Below are 23,867 nucleotides of genomic sequence, written 5' to 3' on the forward strand. Positions count from 1 at the left end.
AAATCTAACCAAGTAGACATGATAAAAACTAGAAGCGTAGTAAATCCTGAGCATGTGATCTAATAAATATAAATATATAGAATAGACTTGGTAGAAAAAAGACTATACTGAGAGGACATGACAATATTGATAAGAGGTAGCGAGACAAAGATGATGGTGATGATGAACATGAGAAGGAAATAATAATGGTAATGATGAAAATTAATAAAAGATAAAAGATAAATAGATAAAAAAATAATAATAACAATAATAAAAACAATAACGAAAAAAAAAATGTACGTAGATAAATTGCAGATAATGAAAAATAAACAGCAAACATGACGATGAGGAAAAGTAGCAGTAGTAGTAGTAGTAGTAGTAGTAGTAGTAGTAGTAGTAGTAGTAGTAGTAGTAGTAGTAGTAGTAGTTATAGTAGTAGTGTATATGTCAGTAATGTCAATAACAATGTATAAACTAAAATCAAACCACCAAACTGAGATTAGCGGCAGGAAGAGGAGGAGGAGGAGGAGGAGGAGGAGGAGGAGGAGGAGACACAGCAGCAACAGGAGATCTTGAAAAGGACGCAAGATAAGGAGGAGGAGGAGGAGGAGGAGGAGGAGTCGGCAGCGGTACTGAGTGAGAAACGTGGGGATCTCAAGACGTTTGCGAGTGAACCCTCATGTGACGATTCAGATTCCCAGACTGTGAGAAGCGAAGGAGGCAGAGCTTACACTGGTACGGTTTCTCCCCTGAGTGAATCCTAAGATGCTTGGTGAGGGTGGAGGAGTCACTGAATGCCTTCTTGCACATCCGGCAGCGGTAGGGGCGTTCTCCGGAGTGGGTTCTCATGTGCGTTGTGACCGAAGACGACTGGGAGAATTTGCGGTCACATATGGGACAGCGGAATGGCTTCTCCCCGCTGTGGGTTCGGACATGGGCGGTCAAATTGGCGGCTTGACTGAAGGATTTGTTGCAGTCGTTACATCTGTCAAACCGCGTCGGGAGGGAGGGAGGTTCAGTGTGTTAGTGGTAGGTGGGTTAGAGGCAGGGAGCGTTAGGAAGACTAGGGGTTAGAGAGAGAGGTAGGGAGATAGATAGACTGATAGAGAGATGGATAGATAGATAGATAGATAGATAGATAGATAGATAGAGAGAGAGAGAGAGAGAGAGAGAGAGAGAGAGAGAGAGAGAGAGAGAGAGAGAGAGAGAGAGAGAGAGAGAGAGAGAACAGAATAGATAGAGGAAATATAGAATTGAGAATGGGGAAACTTTTATATTATTAATTGTATTATATGTAAAATGACCATTACTTGACACACACAAACAAAAAAAGCAACAAAAAGCATGCACAGTTTATCAGTTTATTCCCTGTTCGTATCTATCCCACCACCCCACCCAAAAAAAAAAAAAAAACATAATGATACAAACAGACAACTACAGAACCACAATAAGAAAAAAAGAAAGAAAACACACAAAACCAACCACACAAACAAAACAATACAAAAAAAACACAAACACACACGCAAATAAACAACACACACACACACACACACACACACACACACACACACACACACACACACACACGGGAACACATACCTATACGGTTTCTCCCCACTGTGAGTCCTCAGGTGGGTTTTTAGAGTAGATGGCCTGGCGTAGGTCTTACCGCAGATTCTACACAGGTTTGGCTTAAGCCCGTCACTCAACAGGGGCTTGGAGATGTCGAGAGTGTTGCAGGATAGGCCAGACATACTCATCATGCCTCCCACGCTTGGCCGGCGCCGCAGAGCATTGAGCGTGGGTGACAACTGGCCGCCTGAAGGATACCAGGAGTGCATCTTTATGGTGGTGTCCTGTGGTGTTTGGCGTTTGTGGTTCATTTTCTTTAAAGGTGTATATGTGTGTGTGTGTGTGTGTGTGTGTGTGTGTGTGTGTGTGTGTGTGTGTGTGTGTGTGTGTGTGTGTGTGTGTGTGTGTGTGTGTGTTGTGTGTGTGTAGATTTTATACATTGCGATAATTAGAAGTAAGTGGTTTCTTCAAGTTTCTCTCTCTCTCTCTCTCTCTCTCTCTCTCTCTCTCTCTCTCTCTCTCTCTCTCTCTCTCTCTCTCTCTCTCTCTCTCTTTGTGAATGTTTTCCGTTTGAATATTTCATCATTCGCATTGTGCTAAATATATCAGCCAGATGTATCCAGCCGCCACACGCATGCATGCACACACACACACACACACACACACACACACACACACACACACACACACACACACACACACACACACACTCTCTCTCTCTCTCTCTCTCTTTAATCTACCTCCAACTCTATTCTGCCCAATCCTCACCACACCTAACCTACATCCACTACCCACTACAATCCTCAAATAACGTTTCAGCACCATTTTCAGCTTCCCGGTGCCTCGTCGCTGTTCCCTGGGCAGCAGCACCCTCTGGGGACTCACACTGGGAGGTGGGTGGCGTGTGGTGGTAGGGCGGCACACACGGGGAGGCGGGGCGAGGCCGGAGGGGCGGGGAGCGTAAGTAAAGGTCCCTCTCCAAACCTGGCATGCTGGGGTGGTCCGTCCGCAGGTCACCACTCCAGGCATATGTCCCGACACTGTAGCTCTGGTTGCACGCCCCGCTGAGGACATGGAGGAGAGGACAGGGTTTGAATATACTTCTAAAATCTCGATCGTTTATTTTTTCAATGTGTTATATACATGGATTGATGCTTTTATTACGGTTTTTATTTGTTTGTTTAGCTACTTATTTATGTGCAGGGTGAGCCTATGTCTGGAGGTTTGAATACGCTTTTCAAATTTCAAGTGATCTTTTTTTTTTTTTTTAGCATTGTATTTTGTAAGGATTGATGTTTTCATTACGGCTTTCAGCTATTTATCTATCTATTTATCTATGCATTTTTTTCTAGTCCAGAACTCCTCTAAGATGAAAAAGGGGTTCAGAACACGTCTCTGTCACGCCGCACACTTTCACGGAACTCTCTGCATGCTTCTGTATTTCCACTTCCTATGACTTGAACATTAAGAGGGAGGTTTCAGGACACTTATTCTCTGGTTTTGACTAACTTTCAACTCTTTATTGGTGCCGGCATTTCAGTGGGCCTTCTTTTTATAGTTTTTTTTCTGTCCTTGGCCAGTGAGCGTACTAAAATATGAAGAAATTGTCGGATAGAGAAGACTAATGCCACTCACCTGTACGACATGGGGAGGGGGCTGACCAGGCCTGGGGGAGCGGAGTGCTGGGGGTAACTGACGCCGCCAACAGGGGACAGTGACGATCCCTGGGGCCCCGCGCAGCTGGTGGACCACTGGAAAGCGAAGGAAGAGGAAAGGTTGAGGGGGGAAGAAAAGAAAGGGAAGACAGAAATGGAGGTATAAGATAAAGACAGAAGGAAGAAATTAAATGAGAAGAGTAAAGAGGGGAAGATGAGTGAAAGGGACGATGGTAAGGAAGATGCAGGTACAGAGATAAACAGACAGACAGACAAACACAGACAGACAGGCAGACAAAAGCAGAGAGAGAGAGAGAGAGAGAGAGAGAGAGAGATAGACAACAACTTATATAGCACACACCCATCCACCCACCCACCCACCCACACACACGCACTTATACCCACACCTATTAACACACACACACACACACACTCTCTCTCTCTCTCTCTCTCTCTCTCTCTCTCTCTCTCTCTCTCTCTCTCTCTCTCTCACCTGGTGCTGCAGAGACTGGTCTGGAGAGTAGCCCATATTCACGTTGGACACCCCCATGGTCATGTTCATAGACACGTTGACACTCATGGCGGGGAACACATGAGGTGGAGGCGCGGGGGAGGAGTAGGCGGTGGGTGTCTCTTGGTAACCTGCGCTGGAGTAACACCCGCCACCGCCCATGCCGCCCATCATACTCGGTAAGGTCTGGTGTGGGCGTGGGTGGAATGGAGTCAATAAATGTGATACAAGTTTTTTCTCTTTTTTTCTATGTGTTTAAAAGTTTTGGGTTTTTTTTTATCTTAGTGTTTCTGGTTGGCTTTGCGTGTTTGTCTGGCCGCGTTGATAAGTTAGTAAGGCTGGGTTGTATTAGTTAGTCAGTTATGTAGTTAGTTAGTTAACATTGCGTTACTTTAGTTAGGTTAGCTTAGTTAAGTCGTTTTATTTAGTTTTAGTTAAGCAGGTTAATTGTTCTGTTTGCTAGTTTATTGGTTATTAAAATTGATGAGTTAGTTAGTAAGTGGGTATTTATCGCGCTATGTCTAAAAAAATGAGTAATTCAACATATGAGTTTATTAGTTAGAAAAGCAATTTGACGTGTTAAATACGTTAGTGGAAATGAGATTCTTTTATACTTTTCTTACATATAGAATACTCAAAACTAATCAGCAAGTATCAAATTTCAGGAAGATGTACTTAAATACCCCAAAAGACTACTTACTTCCAAGCTTGTATAATGCCTCAGGTGATCTATAATATTTCTCCCTTCAGTACTGTGACGCGTTTTCATATTCATTCTGTTTACTATTTGGTGATTTTGTACAGCTTTAGAAACTTATGTGGAAAATTTAAATAGTGAAGACTCTGACCATTAATCTTCTGACGTTCATAAACCCTCCCTAATATAAATAAAGTCGTTTAATCGTACCCAAACTCACGGTAAAAATGCGTCCCAGTACAGAAGGGGTTAAGCGTTCAGCAAATTATAAAGCGTGACTACATTAAAAGTAAACTGTGGTGTCCTGCGCAGGTGACTCATAGGTGACAGGTGTGGCGTTACCTGTCCCTGAGTTCCTGACTGGTAGGTCTATACACGCACGCCTACTGACAAAAGGTGCTCCTGTCTCTACCGTATATCAAAGTCACTCTTACGTTCACCACTATAGTCTGTCTACTCTAAAATGTCTCCTGGATTTAAAACATGGTAGCTTATTGATAACATAATTGATTTGATAGGAATAATACTTGTTTTCTGTTGATCAACGCACTTATTACAAGGATAGATCACGGTTTTCCTCAAGTGGCACAGCGGAACCATGCGTGCTTTGTCGTCCGAGGAGTCTCCAAGCGCGCGGGTTCGAATCTTGTCCACAGTCCGGGTGTAGGTTGGGCTTCCTCATTCGGGGCAACGGTATCCCCTTTAGTCCATAAATTCCCGTGAAAAGCCAACTTGGTATAAAACAAAAAAAAAATCTGACAACCACGCATTCCCTGGGACACCATTCAGACTGAGACCCAGTAGACAGACTGTAGTGTGGTGGATGGCAACTAAACAGGCAGATGAGTGAGAAGGTGGAATGGAAGCTTAGTGTGAAGTAGTATTATGTTCTTTTACATCTCAAATAAAGGTCTTTTCCTGTATTTTTGATCTATTTGTTCATGTATCTTTTCTACTTTTTATCATTTTTTTCCTCTATTCCTTCTTCTGCCTACTTTTTATCTGTTCACTATTTTTGTTATTTATTCATTTATTCACCTATCTTTTTTATCTGTTCATCTGTTATCTTTCTCTTGTTTTTTATCAATTTATTCATCTATTGTTTTAATGTTTATCTGTTAATATTTTTCTTGTCTTTTTTTTATCTATCTATTCATCTAATTTTGTATGTCCATCTGTACATTTTTTCTTTTGTCTTATTATTCATTCATTTATCTATCTTTTCTTTTATTACTTGTTCATTTGTTCTTGCTTTATTTTGTTTCAAGAGAGAGATGAGGACCTGATAACGAAATGTATGGTGTACTTTAACTTTTTATCGTACTTCAGCTAATACTTCCTTAACACCCTTTCTCTCTTATCTGTCTGATTAATTTACTCGTTATACAAAAGCCGACACTCTTCATACCTCAACGTCTATACAGGAAAATTAATAAATCGGTGTAGAGTATTCATTCTTACTGCTAAGGCGAGCAAGGACAGTCGATGAGCAGAAGTAGATCAAAAGATATTCTAAGCACGTTTCTATATACGGACTGTCCCTCTATGTTATGAAGGCAGCTACTGGGAGACTCTTAGCAGTACCTGATGAGACGTATACCAGGGCGGGGAACTATCGTATACACTACAGCGGCCGTGGAGGGACAAGGAAAGTAGTGACTGTATGTACGTGTCTTTTGTAGCGCAGCGAGGACGTATGCTGGGTGTTGTGGAAATAACCAGAGGAGCAAAATTATGACGCATTTTCAAATTGTGGTTTCCTCATTGAAGGGATTAGCAGTGTAAATAGTGAAGTGAATGAATCTCAACCTATCCTTATCTAACCTAGCTGTCAGATAAAAGCACTAGTGTTGCTTTATATTGTCACATATCAACAGGTGGGATTAAAACGAGGTGATTAGAAATTTAATCCAACCTAATTCAGCTTTACCTAACCAAGCCTAGCCGTCAGGGGAAAGTACTAGTGTTGTTTTAATATAATCACACATATAGACGAAATTATTGAGGTGAAAAAAAAATTTAACCTAACTTATTGCAACTTTACCTAACCAAGCCTAACCGTCAGATGAAAGTACTAGTGTTGTTTTAATATTACCACGCTTACCAACTGTGAAATTAATGAACTGACGCTGAATGTTATCTAATCTAACCTAACCTAAAGCTGGAGATGCTATAATGTTCTCTCAGTATCATCACGCATATATGAGCAGCGAAAATGATGAAGTGAATCTGTCTAACCTAACCCAATCTAACGTAAACTAACTTAACCTAAAGCTGAAAATACTACAATGTTTTCTTAGTATTTTCGCACATATGAGCAGTGAAATTGATTAACTAAATTTATATCTAACACTAACGTAATCCTCAAATGAAAATGTTATAATTATTCCAGAACTATCACGTATACTTTATTTAAGGTCTACATGCTTCCTTTCCTCTCATCTATTGAATGAGTCAACAATAACACACTTTAAACCCTTATTTTAACATGGGTGGAGCTTAAAATTTCGGAGAGGTAGCTAAAGTGAGACTCATAAACACAGACACTTGAGGGTTTTAGCTAAGTGATTGTTCCTTTTGCGTCTGTGGTGTCTTTGCAAACCATACTCGTCTTGCACCACAGAATCCATCAACTTAAAGCGGAACCACATCAATCAAAGGCGAGAACATCAAGTGTAACGGAACATAAACACAGACGACCTAGAAAAATACTTAGAGAGAGAATAGTGCGTGAACTTGAAAGGGATTGGTTGACTGTACTTATTGAAGACGGAATGTATGCTGGTATTCCACACACACACAAAGACACACAAACGCACATACATACGTTCTCACAGCGCTACAAAAAACGTCTTACTTTCTCGCGAGTGTACTGGCGGGGGAGGGAAGACAGGGATTATCTCCGGTACTGGCGGGGCTACAGGGGCGAGCTGATGGGCGGCTCACTGTTCGCCACCACCTTACCTGGGGCTGCTGGTACGCGTAGGGCGACATCGGGGGCGGCGGAGGAAGGAGCGGCCCTCCCAGCGACCCGTTCAAGTTGTTGATGGGACTAGAATTACCCGGGGCTCCCATGGGGGGCAGGGGGCCACCCAGAGAACCCAGGCTGCCCGTGAGGGAGCCAAGGCCGCCCCCGAGGCTCCCACCGAAAGACAAGGTGGCGCCCCCGAGAGAGGAAGGCTCTGAGGTGTGGGGAGGGGAGGAGGCCCCACCCATGGCGTCTGGTAAGGAGACTGGTTCCTCGAGGGGCGTGGAGGGGTGTATGTGGGTGGTAGGGGGTGAGATACCCGGCATGGGGAGGATTGGCTCAGTGATGGCAGTGTCTGGGGGAGGGGAGGGGGCGGAGAGGGGGGCGAGAGGGAGATATGTCGGGGTGTGTGGGTAGGGGAAAGAGGAAGGGGAGTAAGGAGGAGGAGGGTGGAATGGCGGGAGTGGCGTGTGTGTCGGAGGGAAGGGGGTGTGTGTGAGGGGCAGAGGGGTGTGCGTGGAGGGCACGGGAGGAGTGAGGGGAGCGGGGGGCGGGGAGTCACCCACCTGGTGCGGGTGAACCACGGCGTGCTTGAGGGACAGCAGGACGTCAGCCATGTGGTCACCCTTCTCCTTGCCCAGCATGCCGCTCGCCTCCCTGCTGGGGGGAAGGGAGGCTCATCACACACACACACACACACACACACACACACACACACACACACACACACACACACATGATAAATATAGTACAGAAATACGACCATACAAGTGTACAGCTTAGGATTTTTTTTTTGGTACAACTAAGCAAATACTTGTACACACACACACACACACACACACACACACACACGAACAACTCCACACAAAAACTATAAATACATAAAAATAGCACTTTCACCCAATAATTCACAACATAACAACAACAAAAAAAGGACCTGAAATGCAAAGTATCAATTAATCAAATCTGCTGCAAAAATAAAAGGCGATTTCCAAGTGACTAATTACTACAGGTGAGGAAATGAAGCTTGCGTGATTCTAGGCCAGGTGTTAGTAAATGGCTGCTGGTGGCTACAGAAGTGACAGCAGATTGGTGCTCCTATACCGGTGCTGTTAGTGCTTCTCAAGAGGTTCAGTTCAGCTTCACGTCAAGGTTCAAATTCCTGAAGCTTCGAAGCAAGAGATACAAAGCATTTTCACGCCGGTGCAAAAAAAGAAGCGTTGTTTTCACGACTTGTACAGTTGATGAGGTGTGAAAACAGCTTTATTTCTACGATTTGAATTCTACAAGCGAAATTCAACAACCAAAAATCCAACAACCCTCGCTGCCAAAACCGCTACTTGAGAACAAGCGACCTTATTTCTACGATCAAAATCTTCTACAAGCGAGAGTGAATCATACTCGTAATCCCCAAGAAAACATCCTTCGCTGCTACAACCGCCAACTAAGAACCAGAAGCAATGTTAACAACCCACACCACTTAATTACACGCCTACAAGATCTACAAGCGTCAAAATACTCAAGAATACCTATAGAAATGCCACCTTCTGTACCCCAAAACCAACCACACCACCGCTACAGCTGCTTCATTACCGGCACGACGGAAGGGAGTCTTCATCCGAGCTACAAGACTACAGCGGAAATCTAGGCACTTGTAGTCAATCAGTCCGTAGCTCACTGCAAGTCACTACAGCTTCCTCAGTGGTTCTACAAGATGGTTCTACAGCGCCTGGGGGTCTGCGGGAGGCCACCTTACTTGTAGGGCGCGTGTGGGGACAAGGTGACGAAGTTTGGCAGCGGCTCCAGATCAAAGAGCGGCGGGAAGGAGGTCGGGACGAGACTGGAGTGCGTCTGTAAGCTGTCATGGTACAAGACCTCTGAGTTCGGGTCCGGTGGCATCCTAGCGGGGAGTAACTCGTCCGTTGTGGCGGTGGTGGTGGGCGGCAGCGGCGACCGGGGAGGAGGATAGGCCGGGGGAGGGTGCAAAGGAGGACTCTGTGCCGCCAGGGGTTTGAGGGGCGTGAGTATCGCCGCCTGCCCGCACGTGGGGGACAGCGGCCGCCAGCAGTCCGTGTAGGCGGGGTTGTTTGGGATGTAGCAGCCGTCCATGGTGGCAGCAGGCAGGCACTCCCGCGCTGTCTGCTTCTTTCTGCTTCTTCACCTGCTGGCACAACACACGCCGCACCTCAGTGACTCATCAACACACACACACACACACACACACACACACAGAGAGAGAGAGAGAGAGAGATTAAATTATATATTCCTCCCACCCAAACAAAGCAAAATAGTATAAATGATAATCTACAATAAAACATACAACAAAAGCGACTGTAACCTAACCTAACTTAACCCAACGTAAACCATTACAAACCTAACCTCATCTAACTAAACGTAACTCATAACCTAAACAAAACATCAATCAACCTCTTGGGAACCTAATAGCACATAAAAAAAAAAGAGAAAAGAAAAATGGGAAACTAAAGAAATAAACACGAAAACCTAACCTAACGAGACCCAAACAATACATCACCTAACGTATTGGAAACCTAACCTAATGCTTCTAAATAAAAAAAAAAAAATAAATAAATAACATAATAATTCAAAATAAAAAAGTAAATAAAAAAGGAGAAACTGAAAAAAACATATACATACACACATAGATATGAAAACAAGACACACACACACATACACAAACATACACACGTCAAAAATGAATAAATAAAACAAGGAGAAACAGAAAAAATATACATACACACATAGATATGAAAACAACACACACACACACACACACACACCAGTCGGAAGCCCTCAAGAGCTGGCAGGTAAAATGAAGCAATCTGGACATCTTGCACCTTTGAGTCTTCCTCCTTTGTACAGCAGAAACCAGTGATTACCTGCGCCCTGACACCTGTCCCCTAGCTACCTTTTCACTCACACGTACAATAAGTTGATTGGACAAGCAATTATGCCCTAAACATTATGATTGGGAGTCTGCGTTTGTCTTCTCCTCTCCTGGGACAGATCGATAGCCAAGGGAACGCTCTGATTGGCTGCTGTGTGAGTGAGAAACAAGTGGAACGGTACGTGATTGGCTGGTGAAGAGGGACTGGGAGGGGCTTGTTTGCTGCCTCGCCTTGCCTTGTTTCTCTCGATCTCTCTGTCTCTCTGGAAGTCAATAACAAGGCAAAGATCGAGGGAAGGGAAGCCGAGGACACACACACACACACACACACACACAGGGCTTCAATCGCTTCTCCCACGTGCAAGATGTTTTTCTATTTTCGAGAAGCCTTCACTCACTTTTTTCTTCTCACTCTCTTTTCCGCTTTTCCTCATCCATTTTATCCCCGCAGAGGAACTAACGTAATATCAAGTCCAGATTTGTTATGATGTAGAGGGTAAACTAAGCTTTTTCTTTTTTTACATATTTTTATCCGTCTATCTTAGTCTCTCTTTTTATTCATCTATTCATCTAGTTTATTCATTTTTTTATTATTTGTTTTCTTTCCTCTATTACGAATGCGCTATTTTTTTTTCTCATAATTGTTCTCATGAATCGTATTGGTACACAGGGCGAATCAATTACTTAAGTCAGGCCTTTTACATCAACGTTTAATACTAATAGAACGTTTGAATCTAAGAAAACTCCTTCATTTTTTTTTTTTTTCTCATCATATCTACAATGCTAAAATAAAGTTCTATTTACGCTCAAATCTTTAAAAATATTCGACAACTGCATCATTTTCTTACAAGGATGAAATTGTTGTGGGTTTCTATTTGTGCACATGAACGTTTTGCTCTGAACGAAATTTCAACCTGAGAACACACTTTTATTTTACTTTTAAAACATCAACATCTATAAACCAGACAACATGAAATCAAAGAAGCAAATCCACTAAAGTGTAAACTATAACTCTCATACAAAATACGAACCATTTACACTTTAGAAGGTTTCCAATCCTCCTTTGCTGAGTAACGGAGAACACAATATACGCTAACACAACACAATAGTATACTAACACCGCCGCAGCCGCCATCTGTAACACGACACCACCACGGAGGAACTTATTATGGTTCAGCAGCTCTACGTGCGTCACGAGAGAGAGAGAGAGAGAGAGAGAGAGAGAGAGAGAGAATAGAACAGAATAGCAAAATCAAGAACAAGAACAGCATGAACTGAATGGGTTGCTGTGGATGTTCTCAGTAGTGGTTAAGACGTTTTTTGGGAAGGCTTATGTATCTATTTATCTTATCTTTATCTATTCATTGATTTACTCATCTATTCTTCTTGTTTTCTTTTTGCCTTTCCTTCTACTGATTTTTGTTTCAGGGATGGCATTTTGAGTAAGCTTTTTTTTCTTATTCATTTTCTTTATTCACGTGTTTATTTCCATTTTGTTTATTGCACTTTATTTTCATTTCTTCCCTTCATCTTTTTTTTTTTTGTATTAGATTGATCTCCCTGACACATAAACAGTCACAAACAAACGAACCAAGACTATAAACAAACTCTAAATTAGTTAACGCCACAACGACCATTTCTACATCATTCTCCCCGCTGCAGATCATTTAACAAAGCGAAGACTTTACAAACTTGCAAAACACGATCGCTCAGAAATGTATTGTTGTTGCTGGTGGTGGTGGTGGTGGTGTGTGTGTGTGTGTGTGTGTGTGTGTTTCACTGTTTGATCTGCTGCAGTCTCTGACGAGACAGCCAGACGTTACCCTACGGAACGAGCTCATAGCTCATTATTTCCGATCTTCGGATAGGCCTGAGACCAGGCACACACCACACACCGGGACAACAAGGTCACAACTCTTCGATTTCCATCCCGTACCTACTCACTGCTAGGTGAACAGGGGCTACACGTGAAAGGAGACACACCCAAATATCTCCACCCGGCCGGGGAATCGAACCCCGGTCCTCTGGCTGTGTGTGTGTGTGTGTGTGTGTGTGTGTGTGTGTGTGTGTGTGTGTTTAACCCTCGTCACCGCACTAAGGTCTGTATTCTGAAACGCTTTGCATTCTCACCATCACTGTTTCCCAAATGCTCCACCAGTTGAAGGTCCTCGTCTTTGTAATGGAATCTTTATGGTTGTGGTGATGGATTGGAAAGATTAGCAATTAAATTAAAAGGAGAAACCATCTTGAAAATTCGGATAGTCGTCTATGTGGCCTTAGAAAATTGTCGTGGTGAGAGAAGGAAGCATTTCTGAATACGAGAGTAAAAGCGTGAATTGCCAGTTTGCCTTGGTGTAGTAAATGATGTGTTCTACCCAGACATAGTGGAGCCAGTATGCACAGCGAATGATCACGCAAAAGCACTGTTGGGGATGTGTATTGATGAACACTTATCAGCTCTGAACAACCTCAAGACATACAATAATCATTACGAAAACAGTTTAACTTAACCCAGCAGTTGCACCGGACACTTTCATCACTCCGAGGGAAGCCGTGGGGGTCAGAGGGTGAAGGGAAGAGAACGTGGTATATAAGTCAGGAGTGTGTTAGTGGGAGGAACACAATCACTATCATAATAATATGTTGTGTTCTGATTAGTGACCATACATTATTCTTCTTTATGTCAGAGAGAAAACAACAAGAACTGCAATAAAGAAGGCCCACTGAGGTACCCAAAGAACGGTATAAATATCTTGAAACTCCTTTTTTATATGAGTGATAGGTGGAAATACAGATGCAGGCAGGGAGTTCCAGGGTTTACCAGAGAAAAGGATGAATGATTGAGAATACTGGTTAACTTTTGCGTCAGAGAATGTAGTGAAGGTTTGAACAGCGGAGAGAAAAGGCGAAGAGAGAAATGATGATATAGGAGACAATGAAAGGAGAGGGACCGGAAAGAAGAGGAGAGGATGAGAGAGAGAGAGAGAGAGAGAGAGAGAGAGAGAGAGAGAGAGAGAGAGAGAGAGAGAGAGAGAGAGAAGGAGACAACGGAAGGATAAAGAGGAACCGAAGAGAAGAGAAGAGGATGAGAGAGAGAGAGAGAAAGTATAGGAGACAAAGGAAGGATAAAGAGGAACCGGGAAGAAGAAGAGGGGAGAGAAGAGAAGAAGAGAGGTGTAGGAGACAAAGGAGGGAGAGAGAATAACCGGAGAGAAGAGAAGAGGAGGGAGTTGGAGAGGGTAGGAGATAAAAGGAGAGAAAGAGAAACCGAAGAGAAGAGGAGAGGAGAGAAGAGGAGAGGGTGTAGGCGACAAAGGAGGGAGAGAGAAGAACTTGAGAGAAGAGGAGAGGAGAGAATTGGAGAGGATAGAAGACAAATGAAGGAGAGAGAGGAACCGTAGAGAAAACGAGAGGAGAGAATTGGAGAGTTAAGAAGACAAATAAAGGAGAGAGAGGAACAGGAGAGAAGAAAAGAGGAGAGAATAGGAGAGAGTATGAGACAAGTTAAGGAGGAACCGGAGAGAAGAGGAGAAAAGAGGAGAGGAGGGAAGGAGTGGATCCAGAGATAGTTACAGTTCATTAAAGCGAAGGAAGACAATTTTAGACCGTAACTGTGCATTGGCGGGACCACAATTTTTAGTTGGGAGTTCAGGTGGAGGTTCACAAGGCAACACGCGTGCTCGAAACACTCCTTATGAACCGTGTGTGTGTGTGTGTGGAGAGAGAGAGAGAGAGAGAGAGAGAGAGAGAGAGTGTGTGTGTGTGTTATTCATTATTATTATTATTATTATTATTATTATTATTATTATTGTTATAATAATAATAATAATAATAATAATAATAATAATAATAATAATAATAATAATGACAATAGTAATAATAATGACAATAATAATAGTAATATTTTATTTCACTTGAAATGCGATGGAGAGAGATAGAATGTTGCTCCTGCCACTGTAAAAACTAACGCAAACTGAAGCTACATAAAGTCATAAACTCTGTCGCGTCAAGCATCAGCCAGCGTCAGTGTTGCCAAGTTCGCGTCGCATCCCTGTGATATTAGTATGGTACTGCAGACTCGGCGTGATGGGCCGGAGTCTCCCACCGTGGATGGGCTTCCCTGGGCGTCTGTGAGGAAGGAAGGAAGCCCGTAATGTGATAGACTGCTCAGGAAAATAAACACCTGAACTCTATAGCTTGTAATCTATAGCCTTGGCGCCTCTTTCATTCCCACCCACTGAAAAGGAGTTAAAAAATGGAAAAAATACGAAAAAGCAGAAAAATAGACGAATGAAAAGTACGAATAAACGAAAATATGAGTGATTTTTCTATTATAGCTACTGTATTGTTTTGTTGATGAGGGAAAGCTGACCGTTGACACACACAAAAAAAAAAAAATTAAACTAGCTTACGCCATTACCACTCACACTCTCCCAGAAGAACGAGTTTAAATTGGAGATTCAAATAGACATGAACATTTCAATTTTGCTTTCGAGATTTATTGGTAGGAAGGTAGAAAAACAATGATATCAACTATAAAAGATAAGAAATAAAACCAAAACAAAAAAAACAAGAAAGACCCAAAAATTATTAGTGAAATGGAGGAAATAAAAAGCACTAGTCAACTCTTGCATTAGTGAGAGAGAGAGAGAGAGAGAGAGAGAGAGAGAGAGCGTGTGCCTGCATGTGTGTGTGTGTGTGTGTGTGTGTGTGTGTGTGTAATAATAACTGTACACTCTGTCAGCGAAGCCTCTTATGCTGAAGAAGCCTCGTCGGGTGCTGGAGGCAAGACAGAGACAGAGAGTACGATGAGATGACTAAAACCTGCCCACACGACCCGAAATGAAATGAATAAGTGAATGCAGGTGTTGATAGACAGGGAAGTTGGTAGCTAGTGGCAACGGTGATAGACAGATAGTTAGATAAGCAGATAGGTAAGTTTTTTTTCCATTGATAGGTGAATAGATGAATAGATAAACAGATAATTAGGTAGGTTATTGTATAGATAGATAAATGGAGAGATAGATACATAGATAGATAGATGGATAAATAGATAAATGAATGGTTGAAAGGATAGAGTAGCTAATAGATAAGGAGGTTATTGCATAGATAAATAAATGGATAGATAGACAGATAAATGAAGAGAAAAATAGATTAATAAAACATCAATAAAAACTTTGACATGAATAATTGTTGAGCTGTTGTTTATTTATTTATCTATCTATCTACCGTAAAGTCTACCTATCTATCTATCTATTAATCTATCGATCCACATATTCGTACATTCACGTTGTATATGAAATGCGACAAAACTTCACTAACCAACAAAATAAATGTTTATATATGAATCTCTTAAACCTCATTCTTCTTATCCTCACTTCTCTTCACCTCCTCTTCTCCTCTTTACCATCATCATCATCATCATCATCATCATCATCATCACCACCGTCCCTCTCATCCTCGCTTCCTTTACATCTCGGGCGCTCTTAATGCATAATCTCTTGTCGCTGAATGCAAGATGGCCTCATGAATAGATGAAAAAGAGCAGTGCAAAATGACACACACAGACGCACGGATGGATATACACAGCAGACACACACACAGACAGACGGACAGACATACGTGGCGCCTCTGATAATAAGGTGCAAAGGATGATAATATGACATACGTGGAAGGAAAATTAAAGGTTCTTCATATATATTTCGATTCAATATACCTTTTTTAGTGTTCGATAATAATTTTTCTAAAGCATATGGGATTTTCAAAACGGTATACGGCAATCTTGAAATGTGTATATCTAATTAACGATAAAAACTTTCTACGTATATTCTAATTTGGTGTTTCTCTTTCTCACGTTACATAGCTCTCTAAAACATATGGTGCTTTCTTATATTTATACGGTAACGCTTAAATAATATGCCAAATTTAATAATAAAAATTTTCTACATGTATTTTTATCAACTATTTCTCTTTCCTTTACGATAATTTCAAATACTTAGAAGGTATAACTGGAAAATTAGCAAAAAATTGATAGTTAAATATTAGGCGGTGGCGTAGTGGATAAGGTGGTGAGCGTGGGATCGGGCAGACGTCCACGCGTAGGTTCGAATCCCACCACATACCTCTTTGAAGCTATGCCATTTGTCGAGTGGTTTAAAGTTACTTATATGTCATCATGATACCCGTGATTGCACCAAAGATGTGCTTGGGCGGTGATATGGGCCCTAATATGGGTACCGTTATAAATAAAATTGCCTGCGCCACTATTGGGTAGAGAGAAGCTGAACAGCGCTTCCCACATATACTCTTCAAGTATGCCTACAGGCGCTATAGGCCATAACATAAAAAACCACACAATTCATTCTATTCCTCATTTTATTTTTTTTCCTTTGGTTCAATAATTCTTCCAAAACGTACGATACTTTTAAACACTCATATTATAAACCTAAATAGATAAAATAGATTAACAAATGAATAGATAAAGATAAGAAACAAACCAACATAACAGTGACGACTACTGATAAGATAATGTACCGTAATTTGCCACTTTAGCGTGATGATGTGTACGATGATTACAAGCCTGCATACGATAACACGATAACACTGGCAAATAATATGACAATTTACGACGAGAAAAGTTGGACACAGGAGGAAGTGAGAAGTAAATTATAGTGACTCGGAATTACTATTATTATGTATCAGGGATTGAGTGAATAGAGAGAGAGAGAGAGAGAGAGAGAGAGAGAGAGAGAGAGAGAGAGAGAGAGAGAGAGAGAGAGAGAGAGAGAGAGAGATAAGAGGGATGAATATGAATAAATACTGGAATAAAAATGATGAATTAGAAATAACATAGGGAACAGTAACAGTGGTGAGTAAATAAACGTTAAGAAGATGAGAAGGGTGAATAGATAAGGAAGATAAGTAAATGTGAATAAGACAATGAGTAGGAACGATGAGTATTGAACACGATTATGAGTAAGTAATGCGTAAGAGTGAAAGACAAAAGCATAAAAAAAAAGCATAAGACAGTAATGATGAATGAATGAATATTGAAACAGTGAATAAAGCTGATGAGTAAGAATGAGTAAGAATGATGAGTAATTTACACGAAGATGAGTAAGGAAAACGTTCAGAAGTAAGGAAAAAGTAAAACAGTAAGAATGAAAGAGAATGAAAACAGTGAATAAGACTGATGAGTAAGAATGAGTAAGAATGAGTATGAATGAAGAGTAAATAACCCATTCAGAAGTATGGAAAACGTAAAACAAGAATGATGAATGCATATAAGATAGTAAATAAGCCTAATGAGTAAGGATGAGTAAGAATGAATAGTAAGTAACACATTCAAAAGTAAGAAAAGAGTAAAACAATAAGGATGAAAGACAAAGATAATAGTGAATAAACCTGATGAATAAAGGTGAGTAAGAATAAAGAGTAAATAACGCAATCAAAAATAAGAGGAGAGTAAAACAACAAGAATGAAAGAGAAAGAAAACGATGAACAAAGCTGATGAGTAAAGGGTGAGTAAGGCAGTGAGTCAGTGATGAGTAATGAACATGGTGCGGCTCCCAGGGGTTCATTAGGACGGAAGTACAGACAGGTAGACTCAGCGCACCGTCACCTGGCCAGCGTGGGTCACTTGATACTGTCTCACCCCTCCTCACGGCCCTTACTCACCCCCCCCCCTATTACCCTCTCTCTCTCTCTTTCTCTCTGCTTCCTCCTTTTCTTCTATATTCTCTCTTCCTTCTCTTTTCCTTTCACTTTTTTTGATAGTAGCCTAAACTAGTCTAATTTAACGATCCAAAGTCTTACCTGTCTAAAAGTTTCACGTCAGGTAATTAGAACTATAGATTATAGATAATATATACGAAATTAAAATAAGATAGATACGCAGACCAAAATGAATAAAAACCAAAGATATTATGCTATGTTTTATTGGGATTTATTTAAGAGGGAGGTTTCAAGACATCTATCCCTTTTTCTGGCTAACTCTCTCGGACCTGCATGCAAGGGGACTGGCAACTAAGTGCGCCCTTTTTTCGCTTTGTGTTACCCTTGGTCGGCTTTCCATTCTTACAAAACACACTGAAGTGAAAATTTGACTCATCGTATAAATTTGTGATGATGCGACTATAAGAGAAAGCAAGGATGTATGCGCGTAGGAATGACATCTTTGAAAATTGATTATAGATAGATAGTTGGATAGACAGGTAAACAGATAGACAAACAGATGAATTAACAAACCATTGAAAATTTTGGTATGAACAATTGTTAAGCTACTGTTTAAGAATTTGTCTGTGTTAATTCCTTATACGGCAAGTTATTTGTTGGATCTGTTCCGTGTTAAGAAGTTTAAACAAGATTACAAAAAAATAATAAATACAACAAATAGATAAACGATTGAATAGCTAAAATGAAAACGCTCACAGTGCCACTCATAAAAGGATAAGTGTAACGGAAAGATGCAGCAAGTTAGTCATTTTCTTTCAAATTAAGGAACCGCTTCTCAACTCGAAAATAACTATTCCTTTACACACCTTATATTATCACAAGCTTCCCTTCATTAACATCAAAAATCTCAATACATAAAAAAAAAAAACGGTAAGTATATGACAATTGAAATTTATATCGCATTCTGAAGTGCCACGAACTCCTTACCTTCCACATCCATAGTAACGAACTTAGAAACTGCAAAGCCCTGGCCACACACACTAGAGAGACAGCTCCTGAAGTGACGGACAGACACGCTTCTCTTTACTCATCTTCCAGCCAACGTTTTGTAAGTTTCAGCTCAACATAAACCTCTCACTCATACTCTCATTCTTTCCAGCTGCTCTCTATCCTTCCCTCGCTAATTGATAAATATTCCTAAGGTTCAACTATAAATTTGTATCATTTACACTAATATTTTTACGTACAATATGCCTCTTCCTCTTAAGATGTATTACTATAAACATTTTTTTTTATATATGTGTGTGTGATTTAGATACATAATCTCTCTCTCTCTCTCTCTCTCTCTCTCTCTCTCTCTCTCTCTCTCTCTCTCTTCATTACCTGCCCCTTCCTCCTTCTCCCTGTTACGTAGAGGTGTTACGTTACAGGAAAACGTAACGTAACGCCACGGTGTGTTACCTCTCTCTCTCTCTCTCTCTCTCTCTCTCTCTCTCTCTCTCTCTCTCTCTCTAATGACTATTGTTCTAAGCTAATTATTTCAAGCACCCCTCCAGCGTCCTGTCCCTCACCACCACCACCACCACCACCACTACCACCAACGCCCCGTCGCCTTTCTTATCTATATCCGAAAACTTTAATCAAATGGACATACTGTTTTTCTACGAGCGTAACACTGAATTTCGTCAAGTTGAGAGATTCGTAAAGGATGTTTATGTTGGTGTCTGATAGTCGTTACAGCGGCTACAAAGGAATAGATGGATGAATAAAAGGGAAATACAAAATATAAATCATCATATATATATTTTTTTTTTCTAAGTATAGGATGTCTGTCATTTTTTTTTTTTTTTACATACATTAAAATCGAAATAACTTAATATTCTTAAAGTGAAAATGATGATAATAATAGTAATGATAATAATAATAATAATAATAATAATAATAATAATAATAATAATAATAATAATAATAATACAAAGCGAGTGTCTGTGATGGAGTAACATTTCTCAATTGACTTACCGTTTTCTTTATATTTAGCGGGAACTACTCCATACTATTGCAATAGATAGAAATGGCCTTATATTTCGTTAGGGAGATATATGAAATTTACTTGATGTTCTGTGGACGGCCAAGGAAGCGTAAGACGAAAACACATCAGAAAAAAAACGTTAGTGAATAGATTTGTCACGAGAAACACGCCCATCTTATTCTGAAACGCTTCGGTGGCTTGTTTCAAATTGTTTCAGCGACCATATTCTGAAGTACTTCCGACCCCGCACCTCTAATACTCTCAAAAGACTCTGGTTGAACTCACACGTGTTTCTAAGGTTGTTTTTATGTTTTTTTATCTATTCATTTATTTTTTTTCTTTATTTTTATATTTCATTTATCTATTTTTCTTACATTATAATAGAAACACTCTTTAGAAATAGGGTAATCACCTCTGTGGCCTAAATAAATACTCGTGTTGAACAAAGCAAAGAACTTTAGAATATCTCCTCAGGATTATTTTCGTGATTCTTGTGGTGGTTTACTAAGGTTTCTTGCATCGTCAATGAGAAAAGTAACCATGAGAACCTGAGTAGTAACCTGCGTGGCCCTTTAGAATTAGTCCTTTTGATATTGTAAAATGTTCCATGGTGCGAGAATATTGTGACGCGTGGATAGCGGTGAAGGAGACAAACTTTATTCCTGACTGAAGCCCATGTTTTGAAACACTTCTGGGCCACACCTCCACTATTTAAAAAAAAAGCCTTACTTTGAATCACACCAGTTTTTAAAGATACTTCTCCAGTTACAGTGAGAGATTGACATGTTTTTTTCATTATTAATACAAGAAACACTCTTCAGAACCTAACCAATCATCTCTGTGGCCTTAGAAATTATTCGTGGGTGAGAGACTACAGCGTTTCTGAATACAACACTTAGCCAGGCCCGTATTCAGAAACTCTTCACTCTTTCACCGTGACTATTGCTTAACGCCACATAGATGGGTACCCGTATTCGTAAAGGAGTGTGATTTTTTTTTTTTTTTGCTATCAGTAATGTATGTCTTGGTAATCTCTTACTGGAAATGTAAAAACACCCTTAAAAATTCCTGTAACTTGATCTAAACGCTTGCTGGAGGTAGTGAAGGTCTATGAAGAAGCGTTTTACTCCCATGGGCAGAACCAGTCAGGAAGTACGAGTAAGTGTTTCCCAGCCCGTGTCTCCCTCACCACCTCCCACAGCACGGGGCAGTGTTATCATGCTTTCTTACGGCGATTTTTAATTTGCGTGATGTTCTAACGGTGACCGAATTGTAAGTTTGGTACTTTTTTAATGTAAGAGTGATAGCGAACTGTAGAGCTACTAAAAATTGAAATAAAGAAAAAAAGAAGGAAAGAAAAAAAGGTCCATTCAGTTATCAGTTCTTATGTGAAAAGGCCAAAAAAGATAATTTAATTGAAAAGTATTTAATGTTTGTCTTTTAATTCTACTCTTATCAGACAAAGGCCCATTCAGTTACCAGCACTTCTTTATGTAAGAGGGTAAAGGGCAACAAAAACGACTAAACAAACAGGTTCACTGAGATGCCAGTCCCCGAACAGAGTCAAAAGAGTTAGCTGAAAGAATGGGATAAAAGGATGATCTGAAAATTTAAAGTTACTGGATATATTTGCCCAAAAGAATTAGCCGAAAGAATGGGATACATGTCTCGAAGAAGGACTAAAGGATGATCTAAAACTGAAAGGTATTGGATATGCTTGCCCTTCCCTGCCAGTCTGATCGGGGAAAACTGACTGATGATGCAAAGTTTAGGTATTAGAAAGATATCACGTTACTCTTATTCCTGGAGCGGATTCTCAGATTAAGCGTCCTGTCTCGGCTTGTCATAACACGTTGCAGTGGGAATTATTGGGATTCTCAAGGGTGTTTTCACGATTGTTGGGAAATGTTCAACTCTTTCACTGCTATTCAGTCTTTCTTATCATTATCTAAACATTCCAAAAGGCTTATTCTTTGTTTTGCGCTCTTTACAACTTACGTTTCTGGGATTCAGCAAAGATTATAGATTATCTTCATTTTTTTTTTCTTGTTGTTCACTCAAAAAAATTACCGTACTAATAGAATAAGGCCACACTGAAAGAATTAACAAAGATCTTACATCACCAATAAGAAAAAGACCACTAAAAACCCGATTAATCATCTCCGTGGCCTCTGAAAATAGTTCTTACACAATTCAATGACGTTTCAAATACCAAGCTCTTATTTTTCCTGTTTATTCTCATATACTATTTCATCTTTATCTCCACTTATGGCAGTCCTAGTTGATAATATTATAGTTTTCTAAAGGGTGTGTTCATGGTCTAACAAGAATTCCGCTTCATCTAAGAAAAAACACACACGATAACCAGAGTTTTGATCTTTGTGGCTTCGAAAACAGTTTGTGAGATACGAGGGAGTATATGATGAGACTGGTTTATGCTGTCTAGAAATGCATATTGTCTTTCACCGGGATGATGACGATTGGTACTATGCAAACCCACCTTCATATTCAGAAACAGACGGGAATATTTCAAACCTTAATATTGCATCGAAAGGAATTAAGAAGTTTCGAGAAATAACACACTTCATTCTTTTCTTTATTTTTTAACAGATCCACTTTCCATTTTCATTCCTATTTTCACTCCCCTCAATCCCTTCATCTCTCTCTCTCTCTTCTTCTGTATTTCTTTTACCCTCTTCTTCCTTTCGCAACTCTCCGCCCTCTTCATCTCTTCCCTTTCTCTTACTTCCATTCCTCCTTGTCTCATCTCCTTCCACTTCATTTCAGTCTTCCCAGGTCATGTTGTCTCACAGTTCCAATATTCCCGCAATAAATATTTCACATTTAAGCGATAAGGTCTTCTAAAGGTGCCAGTTCATGAGTTGTACAGTTCGAAGTGTTTCTCTGTTAGGTTTAGCGTGTTTGTTAAGAGTTGCTGATCCTATACTGTAAAATAAATAGATAGAGAGATGAATGATAGTGTTTTTCAGAAGGTTCTCTCTCTCTCTCTCTCTCTCTCTCTCTCTCTCTCTCTCTCTCTCTCTCTCTCTCTGTGTGTGTGTGTGTGTGTGTGTGTGTGTGTGTGTGTGTGTGTGTGTATGAAAATAAATTGATAGGGAGATGAATGATATTTTCTAATGATATTTTTTTTCTTAAGTCTCTCTCTCTCTCTCTCTCTCTCTCTCTCTCTCTCTCTCTCTCATGTAGTCGGTTCATCTGCGTCACTGTTGCTTTCGTCACGCGTCATGTGTCACGTCACGTACCTTATCTTATGGAATCACTAGGAGGTGTGACGCGTCTTTACCCTACGTCACTGGTTTGAACTAACTTAACCTAACCCGATCTAACGTAAATAAACGTAACCACTAAATTTGTCCGTCTTTTGGCTGACTCTATCAAACCTGCAATGGGGCTGGCAACTAAGTGGGTCTTTTTTTTTTTTTTTTTGCCCTCTTACATAAGAAAAAAAACTAAAGGAAATCTATACTAAAAGCTCCCTTAAGCTAACCTAACTTGATCAAGACAAACCTATCTTAGCTATCCTAACTTAAAGACAAACATAATGGAAGCTACCTTACCTAACCTAACTTAAACCTAATCGAACTTAATAAAGCTACCTTAACCTAACCTAACCTAACTTAAATCTAATCGAACGTAATAAAAGCTGCTTTACCTAAACATAATCTAACTTAAACCTAACCTAACGTTACCCAACAAAACAAAACAACCCAACCTAACCTTCCTAACTTAGCAGAATGTAATCCCGGCAACACCCAAACCTTGATTCTGCGGCGCCAAGTCTTGATGTCCGTCTTGGAGCGAACCGGCGACCATTCCTTCATGCATGACGGGAACTGTCCATCACAAACCAAAACC

At 40.5% G+C, this 23,867-nt stretch overlaps 1 protein-coding gene across 4 annotated transcripts in view; it reads right to left on the reverse strand.

Moving 5' to 3' along the window:
- Positions 1-351: 351 nt before the first annotated feature.
- The window catches only part of LOC123512407 (protein glass-like), a 23,994-nt gene continuing 478 nt past the window's right edge, over positions 352-23,867 (reverse strand). The window contains exons 2-8 of one of the 4 annotated variants that reach the window (XM_045268799.1): positions 9,139-9,543; positions 7,379-8,039; positions 3,700-3,903; positions 3,187-3,302; positions 2,437-2,615; positions 1,579-1,798; positions 352-964 (exon numbers count right to left, since the gene is read on the reverse strand). In XM_045268799.1, coding sequence (XP_045124734.1) covers positions 634-964; positions 1,579-1,798; positions 2,437-2,615; positions 3,187-3,302; positions 3,700-3,903; positions 7,379-8,039; positions 9,139-9,491 — 2,064 coding nt within the window. In that variant the 5' untranslated portion in view covers positions 9,492-9,543 and the 3' untranslated portion in view covers positions 352-633. Of the gene's footprint in view, positions 965-1,578; positions 1,799-2,436; positions 2,616-3,186; positions 3,303-3,699; positions 3,904-7,378; positions 8,043-9,138; positions 9,547-23,867 lie in introns of all 4 variants that reach the window. The other 3 variants (XM_045268797.1, XM_045268796.1, XM_045268800.1) reach the window with 3 other exon arrangements.

The sequence above is a fragment of the Portunus trituberculatus genome, chromosome 33 (assembly GCF_017591435.1).
Source record: "Portunus trituberculatus isolate SZX2019 chromosome 33, ASM1759143v1, whole genome shotgun sequence".
Classification (NCBI taxonomy): domain Eukaryota; kingdom Metazoa; phylum Arthropoda; class Malacostraca; order Decapoda; family Portunidae; genus Portunus; species Portunus trituberculatus.